At 36.5% G+C, this 20,728-nt stretch overlaps 2 protein-coding genes across 3 annotated transcripts; both read left to right on the top strand.

Moving 5' to 3' along the window:
* The first annotated feature begins 4,859 nt into the window (after nucleotides 1-4,859).
* On the top strand, nucleotides 4,860-20,190 carry LOC139971221 (fatty acid-binding protein-like). 2 transcript variants are annotated; one of them, XM_071977498.1, is made up of 3 exons: nucleotides 4,860-5,087; nucleotides 18,400-18,588; nucleotides 19,440-20,190. In XM_071977498.1, exons 2-3 carry the CDS (start codon nucleotides 18,407-18,409, stop codon nucleotides 19,675-19,677), a joined length of 420 nt encoding a protein of 139 aa, XP_071833599.1. In that variant the 5' UTR covers nucleotides 4,860-5,087; nucleotides 18,400-18,406; the 3' UTR covers nucleotides 19,678-20,190. The 2 variants fall into 2 exon arrangements, with proteins under 2 accessions (XP_071833599.1, XP_071833598.1); XM_071977497.1 differs by having other exon boundaries at nucleotides 4,861-5,050.
* Nucleotides 8,419-14,381, top strand: LOC139971222 (fatty acid-binding protein, heart-like). The gene is made up of 3 exons (XM_071977499.1): nucleotides 8,419-8,577; nucleotides 11,002-11,296; nucleotides 12,767-14,381. The coding sequence occupies exons 2-3, from the start codon at nucleotides 11,007-11,009 to the stop codon at nucleotides 12,873-12,875; spliced, it is 399 nt and encodes a 132-aa protein (XP_071833600.1). The 5' UTR covers nucleotides 8,419-8,577; nucleotides 11,002-11,006; the 3' UTR covers nucleotides 12,876-14,381.
* Nucleotides 20,191-20,728: the final 538 nt, after the last annotated feature.

The raw sequence follows: 20,728 nt of genomic DNA, 5'->3' as shown, positions 1-20,728 counted from the left end.
GCCCTCCACCTGGCGAAAATTTGTAGCGTTGATATTGTAGACGGTTAATAAAGTTACAGTTCAGGAAATTAGTGTACGAAAATTGGACATTGTATATTTAAAAAAAAAAAACCTTATATTTTGTTCTATTCCAAATAGTTCTATGTTAAGTTCAGCTTAAAAGTACTACAACGTACACACATTCACATGAAAGTAAAAACCTAATAATCGTATGCATGCACGTGCACTTACACTCGAAATGTATAGCCTGTGTATAGCAGAAGGGGAACAACCCTAATTCTCGACATAATCAGATATGTATATTATTTTCTTTGAAGAAATAGATAGAATCATGAAAATAATGGCTTTTGGTTGTTGTGTTTTCCGAGCATACATTACCACCGTACCCAGTGTTTGTCACGGGATCATTTCGAATTTCCCACAGAAGTTCTGTTCCCACGGGGTTCAGTAAAAACGTGTTTACCCTTTCAGATAAATATTTTTTAAACCTCAATGGAACTTTACTATTGGGAGGGTTGGGTGAGTGCGTGAGTGAGTGAGGTGGTCTCGAAGGGGGGGGGGGGTGGGGGGGGGGGGTAATAACGACCGCGATAACGTCAGACCCTTTTCTTCTCTTGTCCTCTTATTCCAGGCATAACGTGGGTCCATTACAACGCTTAGGCATAAGCCCCTATTATGTGTTCAAATGATAGTAATTCAGTTGCTTCGGGATCGTATTCATCGTATTCATCGTGAGGGGGGGGGGGGTGCTGGATAGGAAAAACACAATGTACAAACTTCGGATAAACTCGATATCTATCGATACTGTTCCCCGGCCCCTCCCCCACCTATTGGAAAATGCTAGATCCTACCACTGTGCCCTGTGTACGATAACCGTAAGGCTTACCTCGAGTCATTATGACCTTCAAGGTTTTAGGTTAAAGTTCGTGAGAACATACGGTGTATTCCATTGTAGATATTATCGGTGTGTTATCGGCGTTCTTCAAACCTCTCGTTGTATATTTACTCTGTAACGTGCTTCCAAATCCGTCGTAGCCTACTTGAGTAATTATAGACATCAGGTCACCGCCTGCAGTTGGACCTCATACTTTGACTTCAAAACTCTATCTCGCTACATGTAAAGAATACATTGTCACTTATCTTTAACACAGTTAAAAGAGGACTGAGACGACTTATAGCTCTTGAATGAGATATTAAATCTGGTTTAATCTTATTTATACAATTAATTTACTATTAAATGAAACAAGACAAGATTTTAATTAACCGTTATTCATTGTGATATAAAAAAAAGAGATGTTTGTTTTCCAGGATTCGAATTGATAACTGAGATTAATATATACAAGTGTTTAATCTTTATCAATGCTTATGATTGGTTAATTAAAAAGATGCATGATAATTTCCTTTGAATCACGTCACGTGATATTCTTATGTATAGTTTACTGGTCGATACCAGTATTCCGCATTTTCTTTTTGAGACAAGATATTCCATGAGGACGGAGCCATTGACCCCCAGAGCCCCAAGCCCCAACCCTCAGAAATGATAAAAATGATCTCAATTAATTTCCGCGGTATTTGCATGATAGTTGTTTCAGTAACCGCCCCCCCCCCCTACAAAATCGGATTGGTATTACCAATTAGCTATAGCTTACATTAATACATTAAATAACGCACTCTAAAGACTAGAAGCCTGTTCCATACAACTTAATGTGTTTATGATGGAAATAAGAGCATCATTTTGTATTTAACCCCCTCACCCCAAAGAAAAAATAATTACAATAGGGCCTCCCCAGGAGCACCCGATATACATACAGAGAACACAGTTACTGTACCAAAGTAAAACCGGATCGTGCTATAAAATCGGTATAGCATGTGCTATTAGGATTACAGTAAGAACTGAGGATATGTGTAATTCCAAGAAATCCAGTTGTTGGGATTTGTTGGGATTACACATATCCTCCGTTCTTACTGTAAACCTAATAGCACATGCTACTGATTTATATGATATTTATCAGCACAATCCAGTTTTTACTGTGCTACAAAGTTTTAAGATTTACATATAGTTACTGTATTCTCTTTGTGATTCGGCCGCCAGTAAATGTCAGCCAACATTGTGCCCCTCCTCCCCACCCCACCAAAAACAAAGTTGAAACTGTAAAACCGGAGCTGCTGGTGATACCGTACGCCATCGTTAAACCACAAATAGTATATCTGCAAATAATAATGAAGTTAGGTAAAAAAACGATGAAGTTATAGGTTTTCCAAATGAAAATATGAAACACTACATTCACTTTGTCGGATACAAAATTGATATATTTTGAAATATTAACGCCTGTAACTCGCTAACATATGAACATTGTAATGGGTGAAATTGCAGAAATGGCATGTGAATCATTGACCCCCTGCCCCTGCCCCCCCCCCCATCAAACTTTTCCATTTACACCAACTGGTGAAAACGCCAAGTAATATCTTCATCCAGTCAAGTTATGCATGGACTATTTCCCAGTTCACTGGCTGGCCACTCTCTACCGTAGGTAAATGTTTGTACCTCTAATTTACTACAAGAACTTTAGGTTTCTGTTGTTGATATATGTCATTGTGTGTCGCATGATATTTGATTGTTAATTGTCAACAAGTAAATATTTGTTTAAATGCTTTAATTTAACACTTACCATTCAGTTTACCCACACGAGTCTGATCTGTGTCAATAACGAGCCGTCTGGATGCATCTCCTTATTTGATTCCTTTCATGAACTTTACCCCAAATCTCTCCCACCGTTGCTAAGGAGTTAGTTTGTCAATGTGCGCAATGTTTGCATAAATTAACTTTAATCCTTATCTTGTACATTTGTTATCTGTGGATGTACCCGAATTTACGGCAAGCCCCCTGGTTAATTAAAACATTGGATAGATGTACATTTCTTCGACTGATTTCAAACTTTTGCTTACAATATCAGCATGTATATAGTTGCCAGAAACGGAGAGGCCTAAAATACTCGCAAAGAGAAATTTATATTAGTTGAAGTAAAACAATAATTCTGAATTCCTATAGTATGATGGTTGTTTGTGTGTACTTTAGCCCTTTTTTAACTTTCGCGAAATAAGAGTTCGACCTATCAGTGACCAGCGACATGTTAATATGCAGCCTGCATGTAACTTTAAAATTTACGTGGGTAAAGAAAGGACAAGGTTTGAATGTTTTGTGTGATGTAGTTATCGCTTTCAAACGAAGAGAAAAACCGAAAGCGCATTAGGCGCCAAGCCGATCAATTCACATGAAGGGAAACAAGTTTTGGTTGGCGGCTTAAGTGAAGATGGATCAAGTCTTTTGAAGGTCGGGGTAAAGGTTATGTCATTAGCTAATGGTAACAATCCTGTCTTTTACGTGGGACGTGGAATATTCTAGATTCTAGCCTAGATCGTTGACCCGGGACTTAGGTTCCCGTATCTACGCCGCTGAGCGTCAGCGTTCTACCTATAACAACCCAATCTTCTCTTTCACTCAGAGAAGGTTTTGAACGTTATGCTATTGTTTTACGGCATTATGCAAAGTCTCAAAGAACAAAGTCTAAACGGCGCAAATTTCTACTTCTCAGACTAGAGATATAGAAATACATATAAATTAAAAATTTAGGGACTTCGATTATGGGCAATGGTCAATTGTGTAAACACATAACAAATGACCCCCCTCCCCTCCCAAAAAAAAAAGAAGACATCCGGCGTTATAGGACTGCTTGGCACTTATTTGATACCGATAAAATGTGACTATACAAAATACACAGATAAATTTAGCGTGTTTTTCATATAGAGTTTAGAGGGCGCTCCCTCGTATAAAGTGGCAAAGCCGCATATAGACACTGCTTTGTACAGTAGTAATAGTGAAAGACAACACACGAGTCGTGGTAGCGGTGGCGCTATATATTGTTTAGTATGCCACACGTCACAGGTGTCGTGCTAAGACCAATTATTACTCAATTGGCTTACATGCTAAACACCTCACTATAAGTGTATATATATATATAGACGTTTTACCAGACATCTCCTACCCAACATATATGACAACAGATAGCTTGGACTATCACTTCACACAACATGACTAATTAGAGTTTGAGCTATAGAAGATGGGAAACTTTAACATAGTAGGTTATTCCCCAACCCTTTTGTCAGTTCTCGCCTACGAATTTCGATTTCAACAACGATTTTTTGAGAAATGGCTTAACTTTTACCTCATTCCCTCTGATTTTTACACCATATACTTTCAACATCGAAGCATAAATAATCATGATGATAAATGTAAACATGCAAATGCATGGTCACTTCTGAAGGTTTTCTTTTACCACATAATCTGTAAGGCGGAAACACATTTTACTCTAATTGTTGCACAGTACTAACATGTCCGTGTATAGTGTACACGTGGCACCTGTAAAAGTTGCATAATCATGATTGAAAATCGCATTAAACAGGAGAATAACCAACCAAAAAAAAAATTGAAAGCTAATCAAGCCCTGATCGAATTTACATTTCCCGAAACCGCATTTCTCGTTTTTCATCTCTAATATTTGCCTTAGACCACATCGAATTTGTTTAAATTTGCTATTTAACGCAAAAGCAAGAAATAGTTTTCAATATTTCACACTATGAAATTCATGAAAGTTTGAGTATCTTGTATATGAGTATATTGAATATATTGGGCTATTATTTTAATCCTTTACCTCTCTTTAGGTTAGATGTACGACAAAAATCCTGGGGGGAGATGGCGTGCTTGGTGTTTACATACTTTGAGTTGAATTATGATTTCTATTTCAAAATCAAACGAGCGCCGTAGAAAAGTGAACCATTTCGTTCTCGAAATATCATAAGGTAACGATCAGGTATATCGATGAAGTAGGTGGTTGATATACTTCTGTGAGGTCAATCAGCTGCATTTTTCGCAAAATTGGTAAATAGCGCAGAAATTTATTTCTGTGGCAGATAGTGATTACAAAACAGTCGATCACTGCGGTTTAATTTTGCCTAATCACCAACCTTTCCCGAGAAACGTACAGAAACGACGGTGAGAAATTAAACCATTGAACGTTTCTTTTAATCTGGTGGGTAGCACATTCAGAAGTTAAAGAACAACCTTATTATAAACCTAAACCGATGTAGCCAAAATTTAAGCCTAGGGGCCTAATAAAGTAAGCCAAGTCTAGCATAGGCCTAAACTACACCTAACGCTAAAGCCTAGGTAATATAAGGAGGTTAAACGTTATGCTTGACTAACTTACTATTTAAATTTACTGTACATAGGCTATAGTGTTACTGTTAGCACAATTGGTGTAGCCTAAGTAAACATCAGGTGAGCTAGTTCATAAATGTGCTAGCCTTAGTTTGTGTAACTTATACTGTACATAATACAGGAGTAATTATATAATACCCCACACTTTTCTGTTTCATTTCTTTGGAGTCAGACTTAGTGAGTCAGAGTGATGAGACATTAGAAGTTTTATGAATGAACTTATCTCCAAACTAGCCTAAGTCCAGTCCAACCATACCATGTAAGAACAACTTTCATACCAGTACAGTATATGGATATTCTGTGATACAGATATATCATACATTACGGTACAATTATAGAATACAGGGCCATTCATTAACTCTTCCCAGCATCCGGATGCGCGGATGCGCGGTGTGTCTGTACATGTCCGTACACGTATGTCGCCCTCTAAAATTCCATCACGTATTTCATTTTGACTCCGCATCCGCGCATCCGCGCATCCACCCGGGAGTACTAGGAATGGACTTAAATAATTTTCGAAAGTTTCCCCATATACCATTACGTATTTCATTTTGACTCCCTCTAATTTCCATCACGTATTTCATTTTATCACGTATTTCATTTTGACTCCGCATCCACGCATCCGCGCATCCACCCCGGGAGTACTAGGAATTGACTTAAATAATTTTCGGAAAAGTTTCGACATATACCATCACGTATTTCCAATACTGAAAGTTCCGAATGTACGAAGATATTCCACATCAATAGTGTGTCGTTCTTAAAAGGCATCCGTACATGTGTGACGCCCTCTAAAATTCCACCACAGAAGTACTAGCAAAAGATTTAGGAAATTTTTGACTCCGCATCCACGCATCCGCGCATCCACTCAAAAAGAAAGAACTGGGACTTTGACATTTTTTACTCACATACGTACTGGGGTGAGAGTGAGCATCCGCGCATCCGGATGCTCAGATAGTATCATCGAGTGGCCCTGTATTCTATAATTACTCCTACATTACTGCTTTAACTGTAAGCATGATAATCATGCATATCACCTAAAGGTACAGAAAGAGCTCTGCACACAACCTCTATTAAAATATAACACTTGGTGAAAGCACATGGAAGGCAAATGTGAAAGAAGATGAGTAGTCTCAGTGGGAAAATCATTATTATTCTCCTTTTGGCTGGCTGGATTTAGAGTTGCATCGGAGAACTCATTATCTTTCGTGGGAGGGGTGGGTGTGGTTTCAAGATGAATTACTTCATAAGCCTTTCTGAGAAATGACACATCTTCTCAAGAATCCTAACAGGATATTTTTGGCTGTCCGAGTCAGAGTCTAACTTAGTGGAGAAACAGTTATTATTCTTTTTCTTAAACAGTAATCTGTTCTTTTGGTGGAGTTGCAGTGGGGAACATTATTCTATAATATTGTTTGGTTAAGTTTGTGAGTCACAGACTCACATTGGGGATTTTTTTCCTTCTGAGTTGGAGTAGTGGAGAAGTAAAACAACTGTGATTCTATGACTTCACCAGAAAGGGAGATCTTCTGAAAGACAGGGTATTCCATAATTACTATATACCCTATGTACAGGCCTTCACCCAGTGCAGTAATACCTAAAGTTAGGCCTAACCAAGCCTAAAGCATGATGACAAATGTTATTTCAGTTCAACTGTTCCTTGGTATAGGAAGAACAGTATATAATGTCAAACTCAGCCACAAATAATGGCCATGCTATATTTTTCATTTATTTATTCATTTTGTTGGTATAGAATTAATTCCATCAGGCAAAATATTGCCCAGTAAATACAAGCAGAGAGCTCTGTTGCAGCTCCTTGATACAAGTGTAATTCGCTTGAAATGTAATTGCCTGTTCATACCTCCTAGTTCCACAAATTCAGGACTGAGGATACCATGGTATATATAGTTTCTATTAAGTTGAAGCAGGATTCTAATAATTGCCTAGAGAGTTAGTTTGTTTACTATATACTGTACAAAGTAATAAATATCTTGGGTCATAAGATTAATGCAAATAGTAGTAGGTTAGCTGCAGGAATGTATGTGCTGCTATACAGACGTTACTCCTAATTTTCTTAATATTATACCCCAAAATAATGAAGCCAATGCACATGAGCAGAGCTGTGTGTTTTGTAAATTTGACGGATCATTTTGCCAAATTGATCTATTAATCAATTAACATTTGAGAGCTGGTGACTGGGTCAGATTTATTTACAGACATTACTGTTAGTAATGATATGGGAGGGGGAGAGATGAATCAGCTGCAGTTTTAATTAGGATTTGATTGTTGCTATGAACATTGAGTAAAATTGCTGAATAATATCAGTTTCAGTCAGCAATCATGTGTACTGTATATCATACTGTACAGTATATTCAATGGTGCAGTGTACTGTCCAAACCGGGCGCGTAGCCAGGAATTTGCCAAGGGAGGGGCGAAACTGTTGATTTGGCATTGCAAACTATCTAAGCGTAGCGCCACCATGAGTTGGCGCAAGCGTACAAGAAAATTTTGGCTGAAAGTGCCTCCCAGATCGCTGGAAATGGCACTTCCCAGGCCTTGTAAGTTGCATCTTAGCATTTTCTCTTTTAAAAATACTAGCGATTTCACAAAAATATTTAAAAAAAAAAAAAAAATTGCTCAAGGGGGGGGGGGGGCGGCTGCCCCCTTCGCCCCCCCTTGGCTACGCGCCTGGTCCAAACATCTTTAACAGTGAACAGTGTTTGACAAACTGCACTGTAATAGAGATGTGATTAGACTACTAATGATTAATGACTTGAGGTGATCGGGCAACTGGCTGAAGCTCTTTGTTTGGATATCATTGGACTAACGAATGCAGCGACTACAGATTTAAAGGTAAGTTGCACTCCACTTTATTATAGTAAGGTCCATTCTCAATTATTGGACTAAATGGTAATCAAGTCTGCGATATTTATTTATTAATTACTGCAGTATTCTGTTACAATGTTCTGCTATATGTTTTACATAAGTATGTATAACTCTTTTATGTTTGTATCGTGGTACGTTGCTTAAATCATTAAACATCACTTTATTGTTTTGTTTTTTCCGTACAGGTTATTAACCAGAGCCAAGACAACCGTACAGTTGAAGATATTACTGTGGAAAATTAAAATTGCATGTGAGATCGAATCATGGTAGAAAAAAAAAAATAAACAATCCAGTAATTTTTGGAGAAATATTTTGTAGGAGAACGAATTCAGATGCAGTTATCAAACTTGATAGTTACCCTATTGGCAAAGAAAACTTAAATCTGCCTTTGAAATTTGCTTTCCATTTGCTGACTCAAGGTAATGTTGCAGAAAGGATGATAATTTATTTGTGACACAGTTGGGACCTGAAAAGGGAATTCCCACTCCTAATCCTGTAAACTAGTGCAGTTAAATACTACCATCTTTGTAAATGAAAGTCGTCACGAATAATCTTACTATCAACACACCATATACTTTAAAGGTAATAAAAGTAAGGCACAAAGTCCCATCCACATGCTGAAATGATGTTCCTTGAAATTCTTTCATAGTTTGGTTTTGACAATTTTTAGCAACTGTACAATGTATTTAGGTAAAAGTAAGAACATACTAGTAGTCTAGTACTTATTATGTTGGTGGTCTGTTAGACCCCTTGGTATAGTATGGTGAGTTAGATGTATGTGTTTGTTTTATTTTCTTGTTCCAGCATTTGTATGTACTGTACACTGACCCAACCATGATAATTATCACACTGGTTGCAAAAGTTGCTTTTTCAACAAAATGCACATGCTCCTTGGAAATTACAATTTACAAAGAACATTAATTTCATTTTGACCTTGATTAAAATAATTGTTGCACAAAAATAAACAGACTGTGACATCTTTCATAATAAGTACAGTTAATTATTTATAATTTTTTATTAATAAACATACTGTTGCAAACTGACTGGTACTGTTGCATATTTGTAATTGAAAAATTGTACACCATAATATACAGTAAATGCATATTATACAGCCTTAATGTCAGTATTTACGAACCACACATTGAGTATCTAAGCAAACTACTGTACTGTTGAAGTGATAAATTAAACAAATTAAACAGTGTGTCTACTGTGAATAGTAACATACATGTCATTCATGTAAATATATTACATACTGTATCTCACAAAGATCAGCTACATTGCAGAAAGTAACATTGTAGTTTCCAAATTTCAACACCCTTACACTCCCCAGCAACCCCTCCCACCTTACCCTCCTGATCTGACCATTAAGGTGCCATTCATGTAAATATATTACATTTTGTATGTCACAAAGATCAGCTACATTGCAGAAGTAACATTGTAGTTTCCAAGTTTCAACACACTACCCCCTCCCCCCACCCCACCCTCCTGATCTGACCATTAAGGTGCCATTCATGTAAATATATTACATACTGTATGTCACAAAGATCAGCTACATTGCAGAAAGTAACATGGTAGTTTCCAACACACTTTACCTCCACCCTCCTGATCTGACCATTAAGGTGCCATTTGCTCAGCCCTTTGTCATCACTAAAGCATGATGTATCCTGTTTCTGGGTCTGGTATATCTATTCTTCAATTGTTAGACTTGAACATTTTAATGAAACAGCGTGCATCAAAATGGGGCAAATTATTTGAGAGCGATATGTAACATAAATTAAAAATTAACAGTCTGTGTCATTGATAGTGTCTCACAAAAAATCTTTGATCGACTGATCATGCCTGTTTACCTAGAAGGAGAAACTGTTAAAGAGAACCTTAAATTAGCTGATGTCACAAATTCCAAATTACTACTCAATTTTATCAAATTGTCTTTTCCTGTGACAACATTGCATAGTACAAATTGTATTGACTTAAAGGGAGTGAAGACTTGTACAGTCAGTGTACAGTCAGTACATGCAGCTACAGTCAATACCCACAACACAGTGTACATAGCAGCGATGGACATCCCAGGTCCAGCTAGAGATAACAAGGTATCACATTTCATTACTGTCTGCATTTTGTAGCGAATAGAAAAAAACTTCACTTGCAAGCAACAGAAAGCAACGGCACAAGGTTTGGGGCGAGTCTTCAATGCCTTTAATGTTGCAGACACTGAAATTTGTAATACAACGATTGACATTGAGATTATTCAATTTCTTCTTCTGAACTATTAATATTTCATTTAGTTTAGGTACATACTACAAATACAGTCACATAGCCAACAATTCAAGTTTATCAGGATAACTGGGTGATGGTTAAAGTTAAGTTGAATTTGACTTGAGTTCAGCTGAGAAGTGCAATTTTGTAAATTCACATTGGGAGGAATAGTTGATGAGAAGAAGGAACTATAATGCACTGCTGCTGTGGTTTACATCATTGGATTTGTTAAATGGGATGATATGATTGGAAAGGCAAGCAACTAAAACTATTTATAGGGAACTATGTCTACCAAGATGGTCATATTTTGAACCATTTTTTTTTCCATCTAAGTAAGTAAACTCTCAACAAAATCCATTTGACTTTTGACCCCAATGTAAGATACAGTACCTACCAAGTCACTTGCAGCAACGCTAACTTCAGAAGAAAAGTCTGTAGACCTCATTTACAGACGATTCTTCATTTCTGGAATCTGTTCTGAGTGGTAATTTCATTTAATCTGGTATTTTGAAACTAGAATGATTCTAAACCATCAACTTTTGCCTTCATAGAATCTCTTTTCTTCCTTTTTTCATCATTATCAATAGATACAATGGCAGTTAAACAGTTTCTCGGTGAATGGAAACATGAAAAGAGCGAAGGTATGGATGACTTCCTAAAGGCCATGAATGTTGGATTTGTGAAGAGGAATCTCGCCAAGTCCACAAGTCCAACTTTCATCTTTGAAGCAGATGGAGAGAAGGTCAAGTTTACCAGGCAATCGGTTGTAATGACGCAGATATCGATGGTCGAGTTTGGTGTGGAGAGGATAGAAAAGAATCCCATTGATGGTAAAGATGTGCGTGTTACAGACACCCTGGACGGAGACGTTTGGAAAACAGTGTAGGTACCTAAGTATATAAATGAAAGGGATATATAGTGAGACAAAGTTTGCTACAATGGCCCATTTCAAAGTTTCAAAAACTTAAAAGTAAAAAACTCCTAAACATGTTGTGATGTAAACAATTTTTGTTTTTGGAGGTTTGGTACATCAGGTGATGTTCTGTTTTGCTTCAATGCAAATAAGTTGTGTCAGAATATCAACAAAATGGAACTTGAACATTTATGAGATGATCATGGGCTTTGACAATTACCAAAAGTAATAACATCAACTTTGCAGTAACCTTTCAAGTACCTCAACCCCCACCCCCTCCTCTCCTCACTTTTGAGTGAAATCTATGGCAATGGACGGACAGTTTTCAAAATGTGAGATATGTTTTAAATACTGAGGGGTAAAAATGTAAACTTGGAACATGTCTGTTATTGATTTGAACAAGTGATTAGTACTAGCATGGAAAATTGTCAGAAAGATTTTAATGTAGATTAGTGAAGATTTAGCCAAGGTTTAAGGTTTAAGTTCACTTTGAGCAATATTTGTCAGTTTTAGTAAATTGTCAATTTGTGATCAGATGCAAAAAGTTTACATAACTCATGTAATAACTGTATTGTCTGCAGGAGCAGTACTTACTGTAGTCATATCTCATCCCTTCCAAAACTCTACAATCATGTGGCAGTATTCCTGAATGAATTGATGAGAGTTACAACCTACACCCTCAGATACCATGCAACTTATGTTAGGCCTACTAGTAGGTACCACCCAATAGACCCCACTGTTTCTACAAATACTAAGTCATTCTCACCTCGTTTAAATATTATGCAATTCATATGGCGGAAAATTCTGAAATGATTCATGACATTTATGACCTACACCCTTAGTAAATAAGCAAATTATACGAGGTCCTAGTAACATTCAGTTGGGACAGGTATATTAAAGACACTACCTTGATGTCACAGTTAAAAGCCCTGTAATATAAGGACAATAAATTCATTATGCAAAAACGTCCAGTTTTCTATAAAAATAAAAGTTTGGCAGTTTTTCTAATGTCACTAAAAGTGCTTCGAAGTGCAACATTAAATAGAGAAGGGAACATATTTGACTTTTTTTTTTGCTTAACAGGAGATCTAGAAGTTATCTTGTAAAATTGTATTGTCAAATCTAATTGTTTGAAGGTTAAATCATCCCCTTTGAATGTTCACTTATCTGTGCTACTATCAATAATCCCAATAGTTTTGCTGTATAAGCAGTTAAGATACTGTAACATTAATGTTCTACCTTTGTGTATATTTCCATGTAAACATTAGTGGGGGAGTTATGTGTTCATGTGATGGAGGGCCGGGTTGGGGGTGGGGAGGGAATTCATGATATTTTATCTTTTACTCCAATCCAACAAATATAAGGATATTCATATGAATTTACAACAAATTTTATAAATGGTGTGAAATTGACTTCAGATGTCTTACATTTTTTTCCAGAACGAGTACTGGTGTCGAGATTACCAAGTCGATCGTGGACGGAAAGTTAGTTGTCAAGCAGACGGTTAAAGGAGTCACTTGCACGCGTACGTTTGTCAAAACCAAATAAAAACCAAAAGAGTTGGAGATGATGGAAGAGTTTATTAGATGACAAGTTATAGTTTTGTAGACTTAGACACTAGCCATCGCACAAATTCAAAACAAAAAAACATGGCTTTAAAAGTAGCACTTTAATATTGATAACTCATTTCCTTTTTAACTAATATATTCTGTGTGAAAAAACAGCAAACCAAAGAATTGAGATATTTAACTTTGCAATTTTATAAACTCCAACTATTATGCGTAATCGCCTATATTGTTAAAGTAACAAAATGAATGTCGAACTTTGACCACACTTGACCATTCTTGACCATTATTCGACAATTTAGCATGTTAGAGAGCACTACTCTTTTATTCAGTTTGCTTTTTGGCTGATGAGCCTTCAATTTTATAGAATAGTTTCTCAATAACCTTATAAATGGCATTTAAATTTAGCCTTGGCAGGAAGGGGGGGGGGGGTGGGGGGGTGTAGAAAGTTTGGTTGAACATGTACCATTAATATAGTTATTTTGTCCAAAACTTATTCTTTCATATTTTGCCTGCAGCTGATATTTTGCACATCTCAATAATTTTACAAAGCTTCATTCTCTCACAACAGTGAAAGTGGGAATCCTTAGTCGATTTCACTTTCTGGTGACATACTAGCTTTCGTGCATTACTTTTGTAAGGTGTATTAAAGTTACAGTAGCAAGTAAACATGATGTCTGCCTTCAACCTTCATAGATGTCAATAGATGTCAGATACTCATTTGTGCCTAATTCTATCCATATATGTAATTTACAAGTGAGAAGATAAGTTTCTTATTTGTAGGACTTGCTATATATGTTTGTATTACTGCATGTGTATCGCAGTCTATTGATACTTATACTTATACTATTGCTTTTTTTTCTTTTCTTTTCTTTTTTCGTTTACAACCTGTGTAACCCGAATTTCCAATTGTGGACAATAAATTCAAATTCAATTCAAATTCAATTCTATATGACAAACTTAGAGACTAGAGTGTCAATCCCCTTTAGTACTTTCTGTGACCAAAAATTTTCCGTGTATTTTGTAAAATTTATGTTTTTATTGATCATGCAGACTTTGTTCGTGTTTGATACTGCCAATTGTTTTCTGTGTTTCTAAGAGATTCTTAATAGTTTATCCAATCCCTGATTTCCAATTTATTTGGCCAGTTATTTTGTCTAAAGTATTCAAGCTGTAACAAGCCTTTGATTTTTACAAATGCAATATCTATGTCAGACAACTGTTCAAGCGAAATTGAACAATTGAAATCAGTTTTTATGATATAAATATTGAACATGATCAATTTTTAACAATTTATCTTGGTCCATATTATTTACTCAATGTTTGACTATTACCGAGGTCTGTTACTGGGTATTAATCGATTCTCATTGATGGAAGTAAAAAGAGAAATTTGTTTTAATCTTTTTTGATAAATCTGTTTAATATCATGAAATAGAATTTTATGGAAAATTAACTCAACATCGTGTTAATTGAATGCCGTTGTCTTAAAGAAACTTATGATTGCAATGTCCATTGTTTTATACTTAAGTATTTAATTAATAATTAAAAGTTGTTAGCAGCGAACTGTTACATATTATATGGTCAGTGAAGGAATGATGAGAGATGTTACTGTTTGGTTTTCCATGGTCAGATTTCTGTGTTTGTACATTTTATATTGTATAAAAGCCACTATGCTATTAAATAGCCACAGAGTGACCAGCCCATATTTAGTAGACACTATACTATAAATGTTTTTAATTACAAAGCTCTTACAATGATAATGTATATTCAGTACCTGAGTAGAGAAAGGTCACTGTAATGTTGAATAGTCATTAAATGATCAGTGCATATTCATTTGTCTATTAAATACTATAATACTGATTAGTTTGGAAGTGACCAATGCTTATTCAGTACTCTAGTGGAAATTTCAGCCAATCCTCACGTGACAGTTTTTCTCAAGGAGAACTGTTTTGTACACAGTTTAATATGTCTAGCAATGTCATCATGCATGATACAGCCCAATGAATGACGTATCTTGTGGACCAGGCAAACCCTATGGTTTGGGTTAACCCCTAGGGTTAAACCCTAACCCTAACCCGAGAAATACTGCATCATGCAATACCGTACTTCTTGAGGCAATGCAACTTGCCACAATAAAACTTGTCTTGAGAGGTCTTGGTGGAAATTTATAATGTTGGTATAACCATTAAGTGACCCTATGCATATTCAGTACTCTAGTGGAAATTTATTATGTTGATTAACCATTAAGTGAACTATGCATATTGAGTACTCAGGTGACCAGAGGTGGCATGGTACTAATGAATATTCCATTATATTTGTTATATATTTGATTCGTTTACACGTTCATTCATACTATACAATAGATTTCCCAAGATTCCATACTAAGTTCATTCCATTAAGATAAAGAAGATATTGATTTATTCCTTTAATTACTACTTGTCCTGTAATCCACACAGTCAATGTAAGGTAAATAATGTTCCTGGCCCATTAGCATATTTGTTTTTTTGTTGTTGTTCGACACTTTACTCAAATCAATACCATTTTCAGATGAGAATGGGTGACTTGTTGTTTATGATTATTCAATTATTAACTGGTAGCCATCCATTTTTCTGAGATATCTACACCTTATCCTTGAATTTAATTCTGACAATAGTTGTAGACCTGTATGCAATCGGCTTCAACAACCGCATGCAGGGCCTCACCCCCTTCTCTATAAAAACCCTGGATCCAACTCTGCTCATTACCCATTTAAACTAATTTTATAACCCTGGATCCAACTCTGCTCATTACCCATTTGAACTAATTGTATCTGTTCCGTTGTACTGGTTAATTTTGCAATCATGTCGTAAAAGCTCTCATCGATCATGTGTATTTGAATACTCGGACAAATCTGTTACAGTTGTGCTCTTATTCTGTTTGGGTAAATTCCGATCACTGTCGGGAATACTTCGGTTGTGATCGTGGTTTCCCCTTCAGAATAAGACGCAACTGCAGTAGTATTTATAACACACTTTACTCTCAGACAACTCCCTGGTGTACGTTAGCAGTTACCTCATCCATACCTCTTTAATGTAAAATACTATACTTTTGTAGCAATCTGTCTTAATCTTCTTCGTGTTAATTCATTCTATGTAGATGCATCGAAATTAATAAATGTTTCCATTATATGCATGATATTCTTCTTACTTAATCCTGATAAATAATAGGAGTTTGAAATAAATGCAAATCAGGGGCGTATCCAGGGGGGGGGGGCGCAACAGGCGCGCGCCCCCCCTATTGGCCGTCACCAAAAAAAAAAAAAGTTAAGCAAAAAAAAAAAAAAAATTGATGACGACCTTTATGTGAGATGTCGGTGATCGCTCAACCCCCCCCCCCCCCTCCCGTATGCTTTATTTTTTGTTTGCCAAAAAAAGGTTCTGGCGAAGTTCGGCGGCATAATAGTTTTAGAAACATAGATGGTAATTGTGTTTGTATTATCACTATAAACACTAAATGACATGCCAGCCATACTAAATTGTGCATTTTGTGTCCATATTTACTGGAAATGTTGCTTATTATTAAGGTCGAAAAATGGATCACATATGGCCATGGGCGACGATCCTGGGTGGAGGGGGGATATATCCCCCCATGAAAATGGGTGGAGGGGATGTAATGCACCATATCCCCCCCCCCCCCACCAAATGCCAGGGATAAGAATATTTTCATGCCTACATTTATGCATCTTCGTTAATGTACGGCTCTTTTTTAGCTTCATTTCTCGCCTACCATAAACGCAGTGCGATCTTTTCAAATAAAGCGTCTTTATAAAGCAAAAATAGTTGACTGTAGGCTTCATTGGCCCTATAACAACAAAATGTATTATTGCGCCCACGGTATTGATATAGTACATATATGCACCCTCATAGTATTCATATAGGCCCTATAGTAGGCCTACACACGTACATGTTCCCTCGAACAGCTGAGAATCTCATGTAACCAGGGTAATGCTTAATACACGTTTCACCTGGATGCCCTAGCAATCGGTACCTAGGAATGTAACTATGTGTAATTGTGTATTGCATGTGTATAGGCCTATAATAGCCTGCATGAGGCCATTTTCTTCATCGAATAATATAACAGAGCTCTCGAACATTCTAACGTTGCGCCTGAAACAAGATTGACAGGGGCAATTTTCCCAAAATAACACCCGAAATTAAAAAAAAAAGTATTTTGGATCCTGATTATGAGATATTTCGGACATGACATCCCTATTTTAAAGTTGGGTATATGCCGCTTGGAAACCTCGGGAAGTGCCGTTTCCGGCCATCTAGAGGGTTTGTTAATCCCAAAATTTTCTTGTACGCTTCGCGCCAACTCATGGTGGCGCTACGCTTAGATAGTCAACAAGGTCATATCCCCCCCCCCCACTCGGAAGTACGGATCGCCGCCCATGCATATGACACCATTTTGCATTTCAGCCCTTCTTTGAAAGCAAAAATTGTACACCCCTCCCCTTAGACCCATCCCCCAGGACGGCGATCATTCATGCCTGGCGCCCCCCCTATTGGAAAATCCTGGATACGCCCCTGCAAATAACTTGAAACATCTGCCTGTTTGTAATCTTTTAAACTGCATGAGATTTGTTTCTCTCTGATAAGTTAACCCTCCCCTCCCCTCCTCTGATCACCACTTCTTCTCCACCCCCCACCCCCCTATTGCTATGGAAAACCTACAAAAGTCAAGAAATCTGCAATAAGCTATTTCAGGGGCCAAACTTTTGTTTAATTTCTAGCAATATAATTTCCCCAAGCGAACGCATCACGTCCCCCATTACCCTAAAATAAAGTTATAAAATTCTGCGTGCACATGTGCTGATTATAGACTGTGGAGGTTAACACTTATTTAATCAGAGGAGGGAGAAGGAGGTGGCATAAGAATCAACATGTTGTTATCTTTCTACCTATAAAGTCGGTTTAGCATGTTAGTATAAATTCAAAGGTAACAGTAGGTTCATTAGTTAGAAGAAAGAAGTGAAACAAAAATCATTATAATTATTATTATTATTATTATTATTATCATTATATTTATGATTATTGTTGTTGTTATTGTTTTTATTTTTATTAATACTTTAATTATTATTAATATTTTATTTATTAATATTATTTTTTCCTCCGTTTATTTCAACTATACATTAATATACAAATAACGTATCCATTCAAAAATAGCAAAAATTAAATAATAATGAAGTTGAGCATTACCATGCATAATTATGATTATTATTGTTGTTATTATTATTATTAATATTTTAATTATTCTTATTAGTGTTATTATTATCGTTATTGTTGTTGTTAAAATTATTATTATTACTATTATTTTTCCCTTACTCTACCTTTCTGCACCTATATTTCTAGCTATATGAAGGCAAGGTGGTTCACTCGTGGGCATGTTATCTATACTATAGTATACCAAGTATAAAATCTTATTGATAAGGATGATATATTGTTTATAGTCTTTGCTTACAATTGCAGATAAGAGATGGCCGACAGTTCAGAGAAACCTGATTTAACTGGACACTGGGTTCTTGAGCGAAATGATGAGAATTTCGATAAATATCTTCAGGCTGTGGGCTTGAATTGGTTTGTGAGGAAGATAATTGCTAAGGCAAATGTGTCGATAGATATCACGACAGAAGGTGACAAGATTGAGATCAGAACACAGTAAGTAGCATGTTATCATTGAGATCATTAACTGGTATTAGCAATATGAGAAATGAAATTAATCTAGGATAATCTAAAGATGGTGACAGTATTGAGTTGAGGTAAAAGTAAAAATCGAAACTTACATTTTAAATATATCACTCTAGATTACTACTAAAATTGAGATTAAGCAACGGTAACAGTAATTGATATTAAGCAACGGTATATTGATCATATTCATAGGCGTCGAGAGACAGAACGGTACCGAGGGACAATTAGCCTATACATGCCCTCAATTGACCATCGGCCTAGGGTCTGTATCCCCTGATTCCTTCCACCCCCTGCCCCTTCTCGTCAGGCATGATACTATCCATGACCCAATGTACGTTTGATATGTCTAAAATGGCGCCAAAATTAAGAATTGTCAATAGCGAGTCGATACTATCAGTAACCAATTGTATGTTCTCTCTAAAAGATTACAGTGAAATAAGTTTGGACATCAATAACTACATATTTAATATCAAAACAACTTTTTCGGTAGGGACTCAAGTTGGCCAAAATAACTGACATTAAAGTAGTATTCTTGGAAGTTTGTTATTTTAATGAAATGGTGTTCACGATAGATGTCTCAAAGTGGTTAATATGAGATTATTACATCTACACGTATGTCTAACTTCTTCTTGTTTACAGAGCACGACATATACGAATGAGGACGTAGATCTTTCTGCCCTGTCAAATATGTTTAAATTTCTCGATAGAACTGCCAATAACAACCCCGTCTCATATCCCCCCCCCCCGCCCTCATATATCCCAACCTGCTCTTTGTTTGCTATATAGACATCTACATCTTTCTCTCTCGTTCCACATTTAAGTACGCCTAAAGGCGATCTGGTCGACAGTTTCGTCCCCGGTGATGAGTATGAGATGAAGAATCCAATGACAGGCAAGATGGAGAAGAAGACAGGATACTGGGATGGCGATGTCTTGGTGGTAGAACCAGTCGATAATGAGAATCTACCCAGCGCAACCAGGTCACTGAAAGACGATTGTCTACTAATGACGAATACGGTTAAAGGGGTATCCACTACACGGTACTTTAAGAAAAAATAACTCAGGCATCACTGTATATACCAATATTAGTAAATTATAGTAAAGTCCTCTTGATTATACTTAATCCATGTAAACACATGATAACATCACATTGATCTCAATGATGGGAGATTTGCATGAGGGATGGTGGCAGCACTTGAGATGTAGGAATGTTAACATTGGTGAATATAGGTGTCTTGCGGTAGGTCGGGTCCCGGGACAGTTACGTCCCCGGGTCTCCATTTTGAAATCGTCCTTATAGGCCTATGCCTTATAACAATAAAATGAAACTGACAATTCACTATTCTTTATCCCATGGAAATTTTCCCCCTGCCGCCATAATTTCCTGGGCTCCACACTGGAGCATGATCACATGGGCTTGTATAGCATCCGCCCCATCCCTTCTTGTCAGTCCTATGGGTGGGCTGTGTTGGTCTTTCATATATACGTAGTTAAGGTGGGAGGTTTGTTGGGGTATTATGTTTCACTTTGAAATCAGTGATAATATCAAGATACTTTAGATAGCTATATATAGTTTATATGACCCTGTAAAAAAAAATACTAAAATGCTGTTTAATGTCATCCTTTGAGGTAGTATCAGGAAGGCTATTTACACTCTTTGACCTCTTATTGAAAGACTAGGTTGTCCGACATCGTTTTAAGTCAATCAATGTCTTGCTAATATTTAATTATAAAATGGTGATATATTTTTTTCAAATTTGAAGAACTATTCTACTCTGATTTTACTTATATGTAATAGCTGAAATATATCTCTGTATTCCTTTTTTACTTATTTAACGGGTCTTTATTCCCCGTAAAATCTTCTAACTTCTTGTACTATTTTCACAATTGATTTACAAATATTCACAATGTAATATTTTCAACTCTTCAACGTCAACTATAGAATAGCAGAGAACACTCGTCGTTTGTCTTCATTCTCAATTAATGGGGGTTTATTAATTGATGAGGGTTAATTAATGTAGCTATAGCGACCAAAATGTCAGACGAGTGAGAAGGGACAGGAATAGCCTTGTACCCATAAACCTCTCAGTCATTTGAAGGGCTCTATATA

The sequence above is a fragment of the Apostichopus japonicus genome, chromosome 8 (genome assembly GCF_037975245.1).
Source record: "Apostichopus japonicus isolate 1M-3 chromosome 8, ASM3797524v1, whole genome shotgun sequence".
NCBI classification, from domain to species: Eukaryota; Metazoa; Echinodermata; class Holothuroidea; order Aspidochirotida; family Stichopodidae; genus Apostichopus; species Apostichopus japonicus.
The sequence above is the reverse complement of the archived record's forward strand: the minus strand, read 5'-3'. Positions and strand labels throughout refer to the sequence as shown.

Coding starts and splice junctions, on each gene's coding strand:
- LOC139971222 (XM_071977499.1), top strand. CDS start 11,007: ATGGCAGTTAAACAGTTTCTCGGTGAATGGAAACATGAAAAGAGCGAA. Junction 11,297..12,766: donor GGAGACGTTTGGAAAACAGT/GTAGGTACCTAA, acceptor ATTTTTTTCCAG/AACGAGTACTGGTGTCGAGA.
- LOC139971221 (XM_071977498.1), top strand. CDS start 18,407: ATGGCCGACAGTTCAGAGAAACCTGATTTAACTGGACACTGGGTTCTT. Junction 18,589..19,439: donor AAGATTGAGATCAGAACACA/GTAAGTAGCATG, acceptor TCCACATTTAAG/TACGCCTAAAGGCGATCTGG.